Source organism: Hermetia illucens, chromosome 3 (assembly GCF_905115235.1).
Source record: "Hermetia illucens chromosome 3, iHerIll2.2.curated.20191125, whole genome shotgun sequence".
Taxonomy (NCBI): domain Eukaryota; kingdom Metazoa; phylum Arthropoda; class Insecta; order Diptera; family Stratiomyidae; genus Hermetia; species Hermetia illucens.
Genome location: NC_051851.1, coordinates 58203192 through 58220905, shown reverse-complemented (window position 1 = coordinate 58220905; position 17714 = coordinate 58203192). Strand labels below are relative to the sequence as shown.

At 44.3% G+C, this 17714-nt stretch overlaps 1 protein-coding gene across 1 annotated transcript in view; it reads left to right on the top strand.

Annotated features, from left to right (window-relative positions):
* The first annotated feature begins 11924 nt into the window (after nt 1–11924).
* LOC119651219 (NADP-dependent malic enzyme) overlaps nt 11925–17714 on the top strand; it is a 48313-nt gene continuing 42523 nt past the window's right edge. The window contains exon 1 of the mRNA XM_038054674.1: nt 11925–12250. Within this exon, the coding sequence (XP_037910602.1) occupies nt 12231–12250 (20 nt within the window). The 5' untranslated portion in view covers nt 11925–12230. The remainder of the gene's footprint in view (nt 12251–17714) is intronic.

Here is a 17714-nt window from a genome sequence, read left to right as displayed (position 1 = left end):
AGGCAGCTCTTACAGTAGAGCTTTGTCCTTCTGTCCATTTCTCTTGGGCAAAGGCAGCACCTTACTCTTGTGCTTGCTTGGTTTGCAGATTGTTTGATATTCTCAACATCTCTTCCAATCGAATACCTCTACAAAGTTCAGGACTCCGTATCCGTTCTTCGAGGTGAGGTTTCATTAATCTCCAAGAAGGTTCTTGTGGAAACTTCCATTTAAGTTTGCTGAAATTGGGATTGATATGTTTGAAAATGATGAAAGCATTGATTACTGCCAAATCTAAAATACCAAGAAAGATCCTCATAGGCTATGTCTAGTGTCTCCTGTCTAGTGCTGGTCACAAATGTTGGAATGTTCCCGAACTTACGTATTTCTAACTTATTGCTATGAATAAATTCAGTAAGGTACTCACCTCTTCGATTGATTTCGCTCCTTCGCCAGACTTCGTGATGTGAGTTGGTGTCGCAGTCGAGGAGAAGTGGTAACGTCCTCTTCTCACTGTACTTCACCAGTTTAGCGACTTGTTCCGATGGAACTCGGATGTCATCTCCTGGGAACTATCCCGATGCCACGATTGCCTTTCGAATGCTCCTCCCGGCTTCCAATGAGACTTGGATACCCTCAAGGATCAGGAACTCTGAAAGACATATATGTTTTAAATCAAAGGGTAGTATAGGTCCCAGGGCGAAACGTGGATTGGTACCCACGATGGAGCATAAAACCTGGGAAATGCCTGCTGAACCAACACCAACAGCTCTACTACCAAATCCTATCTCTCTCTTTCATACCGAAAAGCTGCAGACGGAGAGGAATGAAGGCGAGTCTCCCGCGCCTAAAAACGGGACAAATTGTATCAACTGGTTCTTCAGGTTGGGGGTTGGGTAGGGCTGACAATCCTACATTGAAAACCGATGTTACGAAGCCGCGGAAGGAGCCTCGGACAGGATGGATCTTACAACGACGAATCCGGTAATGACAACGGATTAACGATTTGCGCATTTTCTCATGGAACGTTCGCTCCCTGTACAGAGATGAAGCTCATGAGCAGCTAGCCGATACCCTGTCCCAATATAGGGCTTATATAACAGCGTTGCAAGAGATGCGATGGACAGGGACCGGTTTCCTGGAGAAGAGCCGCTACACCATATATTATAGCGGTTATCCAGTAAACCATGTGCTCGGAGTAGGTTTCTTAGTCAGCCAAAACATGAAACCTGCTGTTATCGGCTTTGAAAACATAAGCGAACGGCTATGCACCCTGCGCTTGCGAGACAAGTTTAAAAATATAAGCCTCATTAACGTTCACGCCCCTACAGAGGAGACTTCAGAGTCGGAGAAGGATATATTCTACGAGGCAGTAGAACGAACTCTCGAAGCCTGTGCCAGATATGATATCAAAATCATACTTGGAGATTTTAACAGCCAGGTAGGGAAGGAGCCCATATCCAGGCGATACGTAGGCTCCCATAGCTTACACGAACAAGCAAATGATAATGGACTGCGGATTATTCAATTAGCATGGTCACACGAAATGGTTGTTGGAAGTATCTGGTTTGCGCGGAAAGCGGTCCAAAAACATACATGGGCCTCTCCAGATGGGACCACTTTCAACCAAATTGACCACGTGTTGATCGAACGCCGCCACCTCTCAGCCTTGATGAATGTCAGAACATATAGGGAGGCCAATATAAACTCGGATCACTATCTCGTTGGCATGGTGCTCCGAGCTCGAATAACAATACCACCTAGAGTCCCCTCTGACAATCAGGTGAGAGTTAATACTGAAACCATCCACAACACAGTCCTCCGCGACATCTATAAGAGGGAAATGGATGCCGTAATAACCGCAGTCAACAGAGGATCTGGAGATGAAGCATCAACAAATGATCTGCACAATCACCTGAAGAACGTTATCATAAATACGGCCACAAACATACTTGGCCCCAGCCGCAAAAGGAGTCAGAACGGCTGGTTTGACGATGAATGTAAGCTAGCAATGGAACGGAAGAATGCCGCATACTAAGTAATGTTGCATTCTCAAAGAACGCCTCACGCGCAAAGACTTATCACGAACTCCGTCGAGCGGAAAAGCGACTTCACAGACGGAAAAAGGAAGCCTGGGGAAACCAACAAGTCTATGAACTAGAAAAGTACAGGGAGCAATCGCACCAGGCGCGTAAGTTTTACCAACAAGTCAGTTGGATGAAGCCTTATACACCTCGATGCTCATCCTGCCGAGACGAAGAGGGAAATCTAATTTCTGACAGAATGGGCATATTGGAGCGATGGGTTGAGTACTTTGATGAGCTACTGAACAACCAGAACATCGGCGAGTTGGAGGTCCCGTCAACTGAAGACGACGGACAAATACTGACACCAAGTACAGGAGAAACAGTCCGTACAATTCATCGGCTAAAAATCTGGCTAATGGAATTACAGCCGAATTGGTTAAATATGGAGGCGACTAATTACACCAAGTGGTTCATCAACTTGTGCTTAAGGTGTGGAACAGGAAATCAATGCCTGACGACTGGGAAAGAGGCAGTATCTGCCTCATGCATAAAAATGAGTTATCACGCAGGGTAGCGATTATAGAGGTATCACGTTGCTATCTTGCTAGGCCCCATATGCTCAGAACATCATTGGCCCATACCAAAGAGGCTTCACTTCCGGGAAATCAGCCAACAGAGTCTATTTCAATTTACAAAAACTCTTTCGCCCGAAATGTCTCACCATAGGGTCAAACCTCTTACTGTACAAGACAACGACCTTGCCAGTCCTCATGTATTCCTCGGAGAGCAAGAAAAGTTGCTAACTCTTGGCCGCGTTCGAGAGAAGAATCCTCCACAGAATTTTTGACCCCCTACATGAGGACGGACGATTCCACAGCATACATAACGACGAAATCTATAAGCGGTACAATGACCGTCAGGTTGTGGATAAAATTCGGCTCAATAGGTTACGGGGAGCGAGTCACTTAATCCGTATGGATGAGGAGGGTCCAGCCCAGAAAGTCTATAACGGCAATAATTGCCCAAAAAGACTTTCAAATTGGAACTTAAAAGTTACTCAAATTAGTAGTTAAAAGGTATAAAAATTCTATGGAGGTAGATCAAATTTTGACTATTTAAGGATAGTCAACGTCCTTAGAGAAGCATTCACTTCAATTTACCATTCGAAGATTATCCAGTTTAATATTCGAGACTACTTGAGAACCTAAGAAATCAAAATGGCTAAGGTAACTTCTCATGGGAAGACAGCAATTCAAACTTTAGTGCATACATTGAATTACACCGTGGAGAATTTTACGCATCAATATCGTTTTCCACACGATGAGCACTTTTTCGTTCAAGGCGGATTCGAACTCAATGGAATGGAGGGATTTATTAGATTCTACCCAAGAGGGTATTCAAATGACGATGAGAATTGGCTAACCCTCTAATCTGTCTTCCATATTTTTATTACTTTTTTACAAGTTTCCCAGTCCCTGCCTAATATCAATATGCTCGGGGCTCACGTTGTGGTTCAGTGAGCTCCTCAATCGTGTTATTGAAGAACTGTAGCGCTTTGTATCTGCTCATACCGCGCTTAGCCCGTCTGATGATTTCGATAAGGCTTTCTTTCGGCGATCTAGGAAAAATTAAGCAGCTCTGAACAGGTGCGTCAATGGAACCAACTCTACTCCCTCCAGTGCACTTGTAACATTTAATAACACCAAGCCAAGGTTCCCCTCCCCACCAAGGTAGTATATCGATAGCCGGGATCCCGCTTGTTCACTCCTAAAAACAACCTACCCAGTACTAGATTTCTGAAGCACTGCACCAGCAGTCTCTAAATTCGGTTATATTTCTGAGACTATTTCTAAAGGTAACTTTTATCCATAGGTAACGTTTTATTCCCACCTAATCGGCATGCATATAACTATGGCCATCCAAGCACATTTCAGTGCATCTGCGTCCATAATACATCCGCCGAGCGTTCTCTTATCTGGACGAAGGCACGCGCCTGAAAGTGGGAGAACCCCGCACAGGTCTTAATATTAATACTAATTGCAAAGAGAGATGTACGGGAGTTAGAACATATGTGGTTACCACATCTACTGGCTATCATTCGCCGTTACCTGGAATACGCTTCAGCTTCACCGCGACTTTCTTAGACGTCACTCTACTGTTCTGTCTTAAAGTTTCGTGGAGCTCCCCACTCCTGGGAATCTTGGAAAAATGGATTTATTCCTTTCACTCTTTCACCTACACAACCGAACACTAAATTGTGTCTAGGCACCGAAATACCTCGGACCATTATAAAAATCTTTACGATAAACTGGAGATTCGGGATAGCGAGGAAGATCTATATCGACTTGTCAAAAGACGACACGTAAGCATACAGGATATTGAACATTTCTGTTGCGTTAATGATAAGAACGGTAATTTGCTCACCAACCGTCGAGCCGCGACGGATGAATGGCGAGAATACTTCGAACAGATTTCAAATGAAGAATTTGCTCATCCTTCACTTCCACAATCATTGCCGATATTTAGTGCAGTTCCACCTGTTAGCGCAGGATACTACACTTTGGTGCTCAGAGGTGGCGGCGAGGAAGATGGGGCGGCAACCCTATCGGCCAAACCAAAACCAAGTGGTCGAGGAGAACCTCCGTAGTGGTGGCACCGGGAGACGCTGTAATTACTTTGGTTTGCCGCCCGTGATTCAGTAGGCGAATGCTCCAAAGACCTAATTAGGGCGATCAGACCCGAGTCTGCACGGGGACTCATCTGAAGTGGCAAATTGGTCACAAAACCTTACCAGGGGTATACTGGCACCATGGGAACCGGGAAAGCCCTTGGACTCACATACTTCTGGTGAACTCCTGTTGTATGTGAGGACAGCTCGGTTATTTGCGGTTGGCCCCCCTAGTGGGAGTTTCATAGTGGTTGTGGTTGTGCTCAAGCGAGAAGAGACCTTCGGGCCTCGACGTGGTGTTGCGTATCAATACGGGTGTCGTACTCCATAGTTCGGTAGAGATTTAGGTAATTCTTGCATCCACCAGTATGAATGCTAAGCGATGCACTTGGTATAGACTGGTACCGTTGTTGCTTGTCTCAGCGGGGCTCTGATTGTGGTCACCAAATCAATCCGTGTCTGAAGAGGACCGTAGGATTAAGTCTCACGACAGGTGCCTACGTAAAACACTATGGCCTTCACTGTTAACGCAGGAAGCAATAAAACAAATGAAATCGGAAAAAGCCACAGGATCTGACGACATCGCATCTGAGCTCCGCAAAGCGAAGAGCTGGGATTCAACAACTGTGGCTCAGTAAATTCTTTAATCGGGTTATTCAGGAAGGTAAAACACCATCTGACTGGCAAAAAAGTACCACAGTTCCAATATGGAAGAAGAAAGGTAGTCCAACAGAATGTTCGAATTATCGTCTGATCCAGTTACTTTCCCATACCATGAAGATTTTTGAACGCATTCTTGACAACCGGGTTGTTATTTGTGATATTGTGTATGGATGACAAAGCTAGTCATATGAGCGTCCCTCTCCTGGTTTCATAGTAAGTAATAATAACTTGTGGTTTTTTTGTTTTGTTTTTTTTGGGGGGGGGGGGGGGGGGGGGGGGCTTAGCGTAGTGATGATTTGAGAGCATTAAAACAACTTTATTTTTGTGTGTATGAAACAAAGGCTTTGTTTTTGTCAAGAGCCTATGTCTTTGCATTTTAGAAATGTAGGAGTTTCTCTTTGATTTTTTCCATGTTTTCTAAATAAACTCTGAATGGGTAGTTTGACGAAAACATCCCATACTTCTTTTGAGAGGAGCAATAGTGACTAATCTTCCCCGCAAGACAAGAAGTTTTGTAAAGCGAACGACGTTTGCGAGAAATTCAAACTTCCGCTGTGATATTGTTGATTTAAAAACAGTATGCCCAAATCTCACTGTCCCCTAGGTTTACATCAGTGGATCTATTTGCTACGCAAAAGTAAAGAAGTCCATAAAAAGCCGTTATTTCAATAATACAAGTTTCTCGATGGTAACTTTGGAAAGCTGTACAGTCCCTTTTCTTCGGTTTATTTGTTCATTTGTGTGTTTAAGGATACGCTCTGCAATTAATGAGCAAGTGGCGTTTTCATTGTTTTATCATTACCGTCCGGCCTAGGTAAATCAAGAGTCAGATTTTAAGCTCAGGTTCTACTTCATCGTGGTGGATCTCTGGTAGATCATTTGTACCCTTTTTGACTTCTTATTTGGCCAGTTTCTTAACTATTTCCTTCCGAGCCTACTTTCTACACCATTGCTTCATCCAAGCGAGTATGATCCTGACAAGAATTATACCGAACTTGGGAGGTGTATTTGTAGGCTACTTATTGCTAAGGTTGTGAGCTCGAGCGTGTTCTATGCAACCTCAACTTGACGGTATTTCACATATCATCTAATGCTCATAAACTGAGGCGTAGGGTATGTTCTGCCTCCGTAACCACCGGAGGGATTACCATTATGGAGTGGCTGGATATTAATCTCACCCAGTTTCTCACTGGGCATGGAGGATATCGCCAGCTCCTCTATGGATTTAAATTGGACAACCCACCCAATTCTCCACTCTGTGAAGATGTCATCAAAGACCCAAAAGAACCAGAGCATTCATTTTTCCACTATCCGAGATTCATGGGTCTCTATCTAGGTGGAGCGTTGACACCGGAAAATATGGTGAGGAAAATGCTATCATCCCAGGAAGATTAGGTTGTGATCATCTCAATGATCGATTAAGAACTACCAGAGGAGAAAGGAGGGAAATAGAAAGGAATCTCTGCTCTGTGATGTAATACCGTATGCTATTTCCCCGGGCGGCTGTGTTGAGGAATGATGGAAATGATGGAAAACTAAATAACGAAAAACATTGAACCGCATTGATCAAACGAAAACAATAGAGATAGGAGGCTACAAGTTTGAGACCGTTGAAAGTTTCTCCTATCGACCTATCCTATCGAAATCACAACCGATAACAGTTATGACGATGAAATCTGCGTACAGTTGTAGGCTGCCAACAGAGTCCATTTCAGCTTACAAAAACTGTTTCGCTCGAAACGTCTCACCATAGAGTCAAAGCCCTTCATGTACAAGACTATCGTCTTGCCAGTCTTCATATATTCTTCAAAGACCTGGGTTCTTAGCAAAAAAAACTGCGAACTCTTGGCTGTGTTCGGGAGAAGAAACCTCTGAAGAATTTTTGACCCCCTACATGAGGCTGGACGATTCCGTAGCCTACATAACGACGAAATCTATGAGCGATATCATGACCGCCCAGTTGTGGATAAAATCTCGCTCAACAGGTTGCGGTGGGCAGGTCACTTAATCCGTATGGATGAGAATGATCCAGCCTGAAAAGTCTATAAGGGCAATATCTATGGTAGAAAAAGAAGACCTCGGCGCAAAACCGGGGCGTCTGGAGTTCCTTATTAAGGCAAGCCAGACCGGATACCGGTTGTTGCGCCGTTAATGATGATGGTGATGATTGTCTAGTTTTCTGTATAATAAATATATTTTTTTTATTTATAAAAATCGAAAAGCAGATTTCGAGAAAAAAATTGCACCAGTTTGAAAAATCGAATTTTTTGTTTATTAAAATTTTAATGCATGAAAAGTTAACAACTTTTTAGTCGGCCATTCGTGGTGAATGTTGAGAGTTCTCACTCTGTCAAAAGCTGGAAATAGTCGACCGAAGCCTTTTTATTCAGATTTCGGTCACACTATGATATCTCACTGCTCCTCATGTTTGCTTGAGCGATTCGATACTCATCTATTTTCTCCAACGAAGCCGTTGCAGTTGTGTCAGTTCTGCAGTGTCCGCATAGCTGAGTGGTTAGAGCACACGGCTGTCATATGGAAGGTCGGGGTTCAAATCTTACTGGTCGCAGTGGGATTTTATATACCAGTCGATTCAGTGAATGAAGTGATCTAACACACTTCAAGGCCCTGATCAAATTGGATTGTTGCGCCAAGGATTATTATTTTTTTTCCGAGTTGTTACAATTTCGGCTGATGCTGTATTTTACCTAGTACTAGCACTACCTACTTAAAAAGTAAAGGGTGGTGGTGGCCGGTGGTAGATCAATGGTAGAATCCGTCGAGAACTGCCCGCAACATCGAGCACATATACAGCATGGTGTACTTCTGCATGGTTTGAACTAGACTGTGCGAAAGTCCTAAGACATTAAGGGAAACCGGGAGGGATTTAGGTACAATACCTGTAGCTGAAAATATTATGAGAACTACAAAGACCCGCTCGAGACGCCAAATTTCTTTGATTTCTTGAGCTAATGGGTCATAGTTCACCTTCTTCTCCACATATTTCCGTTCGATGTTGTTATTATGGGGGACTTACAGTACGTCAGGCTTGTTATGTGGAATATGACGATCAGTTAGAACTTGCCGGTCTTGTAAGCAGAACTCTCAAATACTCCTTCCGGCTCATATCGATAAACCTGACATGTTCTCTTGATAAGCCCATGCTTGTATGCAAGCTTTTGACGGATCATCTTATATACAGCATTATGCCTGGTAATGTATTGCACCGGTGCCATAACAGTGCAGTCACAAATGAGGAGGTCGAGCGTCTCTAACACCGACCCATACATTCTGCACTGGTCGTTCTCCAGCCGATCTTTCATAAAGAGCTCCCCAGGACACAGCCATCTGTTCGACAAATGCGAATCGATAAATGGCTGCCAAATACAATTCACATATTTACCGTGCATTGCCTTCGACTTCCATTCATCGATCCGCTCTTGGTCCAACTTCACCCCATTCAGAGGATTGAAAGATCGATCCTTCAACTAAAGTGGAGTTAGACCGCAGTCTGCCTTACAGACAGCCGCATGCAACGGACACGCCTACTGGCGATGATGTTGTGTGTGATAATCTTTGCGGATGGCTTGGATTCGACACTTGCCTAATCTAAATTCATCCGAATATTACGGCTGAGGTCACCAACGTTATGTCCGGCATGCGGCTCGATATGACCTTTGCGGATGGCTTGGATTCGATATTTGTCTAATCCAAACTCCATCCGAATATCACGGCTGAATATGTCTATTATTCGCAACAGACTTCTAAGATGGTCGTCAGTACCAGCATACAGCTCGATGTCATCTAAGTACATCAAGTGTGTCAGTTCGCACTTAGCACGTAGGCCATATTTGATTGCGAAACCACGCCCTCTAGCATCATTTATTAGCCAAGGGTTCAGTGCTAAAGGTGACTCAAGGAATCCCCCTGGAAGATGCCTCTTTATACACGGATGAGCTCCGAAATATTAGTACCCTCAATGAAGACACTAACAAGGCGGTGTGCCACCAAAAACTTTATTAGTTTGTGATAAATGCAATGCAGATGTAGGACATCGATTAGCCAGGTATGCGGAACACTGTCGAAAGCCTTGGTATAATCGATATAGCAACTAAATGAGGTTTCCAGTTGCTTGTCCTACAACTGCACTGTGCCCTTCTTAGTGATAAGGCAGGTAATCCCCGCAGTGAGGAAGAGTAGAAATTCCTCTGGCCGACTTATGATTTGATTTATGCTGTGTGCCAACCGACTGTGTACGCTGGTAAATTTCTTATACCTGAAATTCTGCACCTGATCCAGACCTAAGCCCCTCCAGTTCTTCGAGCTGTTTATGGCTCGTCGAACTTTCTCTTCGGTAGCAACCGCAAAATTCATGTCAGGCGTATTGGCATGGCGGGTGCCTTCGGCGGTGATCCACTCAGCATACTGGACGGGTAACCCCCAAAGTCCCACCCCAATACTCTTTCGCTTCCGTCATCGAAAACTGAACTGTTTGGACGCTCTGTTGGGATTCGTTGATAGATCTGAAAAAGCTCCACTGGTTCCTCGCGCGTGTTGCATTCTGGACACGTCTTGAGTCACTTTCGCCATACCGTCGTACCCGACTGCATACGACAGAAGGTTTCTGCTTTAGTGTATACAGAATTTCAATTACGGGTGTTTCACCCCTCTGCTGCCATTGCTAGAGCTGAGTTGAGTCAGCCTAGCAATGTCCTGCCTTAATGAGTCCCGCCGACGCTCCAGACGAATTTTCCATGGTGGATCCTTTCGGTCACTCAAACCAATAATGCGAAAGCGAATCTTCTGATCGTGCAATCTGACAGCCGTAACTGCATCGCAATACAGAAGTGATTGTAGTTGCAGCAGCGACATATCAGCACAAAGTCGAGATGCAATATCATCATTGATTTGAGATAGAATTCTCGGAGGGGCTGAAGATTCATAGAGCCTGGGAATATCTGGTCTATGCAAAGGATCCGTTTCTGACAATTCTAAACACGCTCTTTGGAATTCGTCTCGGACCTCAGTGGAAATCTCAGTTGCACGGTGGGGAAGAGTGCTTCGGCGAGTACTGAAACTGTTGCCTGCAATGGGGCGTAGTGTTGTTGATGCCACCGCCTCCTCTGCGCCAGTTTCTGCGATGACCTCAAGACGAACACACTCTCTGATGATGGCCGGGGTTGTGTTGCTGCGAGTTATAAAGCGGTACTGGTCTGCGACTCGCTGCACAGTCTCGTGCGCGAATTGTGGGAAATGTTCGACGAATCTCGGTGCAACAAGGGGCAGTAAGATGTTGTACTCGCTCCCGCCGTTATTTCTTAGTAGCAGCGGATGATGAAGAGGTTCGCGAAGGTTACACGAAACTGCTGAAGTGGTCGCCACAGAATGTGACGAAACAGCTGCAGCAGGCGGAACAATGCTCCTGGTCGCCGTAGCACCTACAAGTTGAACAGACCCACGACTAGCGGTTTCGATTCCGCGCTTTCCATTACGGGAGCCCGACCCAGGCACCAAGTCAGACGACACTGCCAGGTGTGGTGATAGCTGTTCAGTGAGTTATCTGCAAAACTGCAAAGTTCCTGTACTTTCCTCACCTACCCCCTGAGACGCTGCGGTGGCCTAGCGCCACTCAAACTCTCTCTCTCTTTTTTCACAACCAGGCTTGGGATCGACTACGGCGAAGTTTTATTATTATCAATAAGTCGTTGCAGTTTTGATTCCCATTAGATTAATTATTGTCCAATAAGTTCTTGATCCTTCATTGAGAGTGCAGGCTATAATCCGGGATGCTATTTCTACAACATCTTTGCCCAGCAGCGATTAACTTGTCTGCCTTTAAAATGAGGTTCGATTTGAGATAATTTTTAGCTAATTTTTGACAAAATCGAGGAAGTGCTTCAACAGTGTTACACAGCAACTACTGAATTCTCCAAATCCATAAATATTCAAGGTGGATATGCTTTGAATAAGGACCAGTTTCTATTCATGTGTACCCTTATACAAATATCTAAAACTTTTTTTCGTTGGGAATTTCTGGATAAAATTTTAAAATGTGATTCTTGAAGGGGGCAAAATAAAACATGTAACAAGAACAAAATCGGATTTTTTTTTAATATTTTGAAACAGAAAGTCCTTTTAAATAGTTTATGTTGCAAATATCTTACACTATGCACCTGAGGGTTAAATGCGCAGGTGTGAAAGGACACAGTTCAGTTTAATAATATTTAAAGTTTAATATATTTTGATAAACTAAACACGATATTTAGCCACGGATTTATTTTCATCTGCTACAGAGCTTATTCCTTGAAAATGTTTATCAATTACCCGGCCCTGAATATCCAACTGCTGATGGCAGTCCACTTGGAATGAAAACAAACTCCCACGCATGGTTCACCTGGATTTCCCCTCATTTCTCTGCTAATCAGCTGATATCCAACTGACAACGCTCCCACAACCGTAGGAACAGCGAAAACTTGGCACGAAGCGAAGATAAAAACAAAATGTCAGAATTTTCTGTGGAGGAGAGGATGATCGGGAACGCATGGGAATGGAACACACAAGCAAAAAGGCTAGGAAATTCGCGAATTGGAACAGTTTTTATTTGAAATTCGACGAAATTGTTGTTGGTAGTTCAGGTAGTTTGCGTGGTACGGTCGGGACGTGTGAGTTGCGCAACATAGATTTGCGGATTGGAAGTGTTTTGTGAGATAGAAAATTTGTATTTTCCTCTCGATACCGAGGGGCAAGTGATGTGCCGAGCCTGATATAATAACAGTTGCGATTTGTGCGTGCACAAAGTTGATTTAAGCGAAAGGAAGTTGTGGTTTGCTGTCAGCGTGACGTTTTTCCTGTGTTTTGCAGTCGACGAGAACAAGAAAGGACCCTAATCTAAAATGCTGACGCGGTCGTTGTTGTAAGTACCACTTCTGGAATGTTTTGTGAGTTTAGTTATAAGATTCCACCCAAACCAGCTAAGGAAGTAGCTCAAGTCAATGGGGGAACGTACCAGGCGTCTTAATTTCTTGCCTTCAAAAATTGTAAGCACAACTCCGCGAACATCCAGAATCGATCGATTCTCAGCTGGTTTCGCAGTGGCTTTATGTAATCACTGACTGGCCACGCATTGTGGGACACTCATCGTGGATTGCCATTTCCGTTGGAGCGCTCGGTCAAGCAATACAATTGCAGACTTAATGGACTTGACTAGAGACGGCTTTTCGGAAGTCTCAAACTCGTTCGACTACGGAGTGATGTAATCGCGTTGCGCGAATTTGGGAGCTGGGTTCCCAAACCGGTCTAATTTTAGGCTACTCACCATTTCACCAAGTCAAACCTGTCGCCAGCACATTCTTTGTGCCACAAATATTGGAGCTACGCATCGTACGGACGCAAATTACTTAGCATGAGTTTTTGGCACTTGTCCATGACCAAACGCAAAGTGGACGGAGTTTCCTTGCGAAAATTCATACGAGTTGCAATCTGAGCTTGGATGCTGCTTCAAGCGGGAACATCCTGGTCCAAAAAATTCCATTTCGCCCGTCAGTAATCACCATGTGATTATTGCTCCACGCAGTTTGTGTAAACATCTTGTTTGCTTTTGGTCTCGTTCTTATCGCAAGTTGATGACGTAATCAGAAATTCCTCATTAGAATTCAAAATTATGTCTTTTCTCACGCCTAACTGCCAGCAGCATGGCGCGAATTAGTCACGCGACCACCGCTGAAATTCCACTAAGCCTCAACATATGTGCTATTAGCAATGGTCGGAACCGATAAGAAGCTGTTTCTACCAGATAGTGAACCCCAGCGGCTGATTATGCTTTGGCGGCTTTACCTTGAAATTTATTGGAAGGCAATAGTAGATAGCAACCGTAAAAAACCTGAAACGCGTCGTCATTATCAGGCGATTTTGATAAAATTTTTAAAGCACATCTCTTAGCAGTTCGGCCGAGCACTGGCCGTATGCATGATTTGCAAATTGTCATCTAATCTCGGATACAAAGTCATTGACCTGCGCAAGATTTCGAGAAAAAAGACAAGTGAATTGCTGAGCAGCCGAAAATTTTCTTGTGGTTCCACTTGAAAGCTTGAAGTTGAATGCTCGCCTCTAGTCATCTATTAGGAGTGCGTCGAAGCCACAAGTTGCTGGTGCTCATATTTTCACAGCAGGAAGTATAATCGAAAGAAAACAAGGTCGAGGTGTTTAGAAGGAACTGTGTAGGTCATATGTAGGTCAAGGAAGGGGGTTGCTTGGAAGCTCAGTGGAGTGTAGCTAATCCTTGACATCGCCTGAAGAGAATTCACCACTTGATTGGGCTCTCGTTCGTTTTATACTGTTGCATATATAATAAACAATTTCGAGAGCTATCGAGCAACACAGAGCTAGGGGTTTGTGAAGAAAGCCACCAAGAATTACTGACAGAGATGGAAATTCGTATGAAGGATTGTGCGCTAGTTTTTCTCAGGGTAATAGGATATTTAGTTGCTTTTTCGAATATGTATTTATTTCTACGAATTCTTTTTTGTTTATACGCTAGCCAGGTACCGTTGATGGTTATTTCCTCCCCGGCCCCGAAGTTCATTTATTTATTTCGGCAATGTAGAAGGGGCCTGTTCACCTTGACCCAGATTTTGTGAAAGAATACTTCACGTAATTTCGTAAAAATACCTATAACGGAGGGCTATGAACTGAAAGGAAAATAAATTTAATTATTAAGTCAAGTTTTCAAGAGCAACTCAGGATTTGAATTTACGAATCACTTTAGAAATGAACGCTACAGAAATCGTTGATGATGTGCAATATTTCTTTAGGACGCAGTGCAACTTTGTTGTTGTTTTGTTATTATGAATCACGGATTAGACTGGTAGACGGTTCTGCGGCAAAACTATACAAGATTGTTAGGAAGGTTGCAATGCTTGTGTTTTGGATGCCATTTAGATCAGGAGACGAGACGGACCGCTTTGCAGGTCACCAGTAGAGCTTACTCATCTTTTTTCACTTCCCCAGGTATTTCCAGCTATGTGTGCCTTATCCTATTTCTGCTTCTAATCTTATTACATGTCGTAGAGGCATCCACCGATAATGTGGCCATGCTATCGAATGTAACAGCGATGATTTTAGGGTAGTTCATTGTTAGAGATAGGTTTTGGGAACATTACAAGTGAGCCTGAAAAGAGGTTGTCTTTGGCACTTACGGGCTTTCAGGTAGCGGCACACCTGAGAACTGGAGGTGGCTTGATAGCTTGGACGAGGCGGCGTAAGTTTTTTTTAGAGAAGGAAGACTTGGAGTCTCACGGCCGAATCGTAGTACAGAAGAGAATTTTAGCAAGCGAGGACTAGAGGTCTTCTTTGCGCGCTTTGCGGTGCCAGAAGTGGTATATGAACTCGGCTTTGAGAGCCCGATGGGAACGCTCTAACATGGCGTTTGTTTGAGGATCATACGGCGTCGTACGGATCTCGCTTGGTCATCATCATCAACGACGCAACAACGGGCATCCGGTCTAGGCCTTCCTTAATAAGGAACTTCAGACATCCCGGTTTTGCCCCGAGGCCTACCAATTCCATATCTCTAAAAGCTGTGTGGCTCCATCTCAGGCAGGGTCTGCCTCGTCTTCTTTTTCTACCATAGATATTGCCCTTATAGACTTTCCGGGCTGGTTCATCCTCATCCATACGGATTAAGTAACTCGTCCACCGTAACCTATAGAGCTGGATTTTATCCACAACCTAACGGTCATGATATCGCTCATAGATTTCGTCGTTATGTAGGCTACGGAATCGTCCATTCTCATGTAGGGGATCGAAAATTCTTCGGAGGATTCTTCTCTCGAACGCGGCCAATAGTTCACAATTTTTCTTGCTAAGAACCCAAGTCTCCGAGGAATACATGAGGACTGGCAAAATCATTATCTTGTATAGTAAGACCGTTTTTGTAAGCTGAAATAGGCTCTGTGTTGGCTGCCAACAACCGTGCGCGGATTTCATCATCGTAGCTGTTATCGGTTGTGATTTTCGACCCTAGATAGGAGAAATTATCAATGGTCTCAAAGTTGTAGATTCCTATCTTTATTCTTTCCGTTTGACCAGTGCGGTTTGATGTTGCTGGTTGCCACCATATACTTTGTCTTGCCTTCATTGATGTGCAGCCCAAGATCTCGCGCCGCCTGCTCGGTGAAGGCAGTTTGTACGTCTCGGGTTGTTCTTCCCATGATGTCGATATCGTCAGCATAGGCTAGTAGTTGAGTGGACTTAAAGAGGATCGTATCCCTTGCATTTACTTCAGCATCACGGATCACTTTCTCCAGGGCCAGGTTAAAGAGGACGCATGATAGGGCATCCCCTTGCCGTATACCGTTGTTGATGTCGAATGGTCTTGAGAGTGATTCTACTGCTTTTATTTGGCCTTGCACATTGGTCAGGGTCAGCCTAGTCAGTCTTATTGATTTGGTCGGGATACCTCTGATTCTCTCATAGCCGTGTACAATTTTACCCTTGCTATGCTATCATAGGCCGCTTTAAAGTCGATGAAGAGATGGTGCAACTGATGTCCATATTCCAACAGTTTTTCTATCGCTTGCCGCAGAGAAAAAATCTGATCTGTTGCTGATTTGCCTGGAGTGATTTTTAAGCCGATGAATTGCACGGACTGTTTCTCCTATACTTGGTAGTGGCAGTATTTGTCCGTCGTCTTCAGTTGGCGGAACCTCCAACTCGCCGATGTTCTGATTGTTCAGTAGTTCATCAATGTACTCAAACCATCGTTGTAATATGGCCATTCTCAGATCAGATTTCCCTCTTTGTCTCGGCAGGATGAACATCGAGGTGTGCAAGGCTTCATCCTGCTGACTTGTTGGTAAAATTTGCGCGGTCGCTCCCTGTACATTTCGAGTTCACAGATCTGTTGGTTCTCCAAGGCTTCCTTTTTCCGTCTGTTAAGTAGCTTCTCCGCTCGCCGGAGTTCGTGATAAGTCGCTGCGCGTGCCCGCGTTCTTTGCGAATGCAACGGTATGTAGCATTCTTCCGTTCCGTTGCTAGCTTACATTAATCGTTAAACCAGCCGTTCCGATTCTTTTTGCGGTATGTTTGTCGCCGTATTTATGATAACGTTCTACAGGTGATTGTGAAGATCATTTCTTGATGCTTCACCTCCAGGATCTCTTGGATGGCTTGGATGGCTTCAGTGTTAACTCTCACCTGATTGTCAGAGGGGATTTTGGGTGGTGTTGTTATTCGAGCTCGGAGCACCATGCCCACGAGATAGTGATCCGAGTCTATATTGGCCCCCTATATGCTCTGACATTCATCAAGACTGAGAAGTGGCGGCGTTCGATCAACACGTGGTTAATTTGGTTGAAAGTGGTCCCGTCTGGAGAGGCCCACGTATGTTTGCGGATCGCTTTCCGCGCAAACCAGGTACTTCCAGCAACCATTTCGTGTGACACTGCTAATTGAATAATCCGCTATCATTATCATTTGTATTTTGGTGTAAGCTATGGGAACCAACGTATCACCTGAATACGGGCTGCGTCCCTACTTGGCTGTTAAAATCCCCAAGTATGATTTTGATATCATATCTGGGGCAGGCTTCGAGAGTTCGTTCCAATGCCTCGTAGAAGGTATCCTTCTCCGACTCTACAGTCTCCGCTGTAGGGGCATGAACGTTAATGTGGCTTATATTGCATAACCGTTCGCTTTTCAAAGCCGATAACAGCAGGTTTCATTTTTTGGCTGTCTAAGAAACCTACTCCGAGCACATGGTTTACTGGATGGCCGCTATAATATATGGTGTAACGGCTCTTCTCCAGGAAACTGGTCCCTGGCCAACGTATCTCCTGTAATGCTGTTACATCAGCCCTATATTCGAACAAGGTATCGGTTAGCTGCTTGGCAGCTTCACCTCTGTACAGGGAGCGCACCACACCACTGCGCCGAAGCTATACAAGATTGTAAGTAAGGTTTCAATACTTGTATTTTGGATGCTATTAAGTTTAGGAGATCAAACGGATCGCTTTACAGGTCACCAGTAGAGCATTCATTTCCCCAGGTATGTTAACTTCTTTCTGCTTCTAATGTGGCCGTGTTATCGCGGGTAACAGCGATGATTTTAGGGACCACCATTTTCTTCGTAATTGTCTGAATAGTTTTCAACGAAACATTGTTCTATTCTTGCACCTAAAGCATCCGCCAATTGCTATAATGATGTTAGAGGTGGAAATCTTCTCTTGATTTTCTGCGCTTACACTCGGATGCTCCTCGAACTGAAACTTTTTGGCTGTGTGTACGAGCGCATCATCATCTTAAAAGATGGCAGCAGTATGCTAGTCATAGTAAGAACTTCATCACTGTGGATGTCGAGGTATTCATTCTCCGTCATAGCG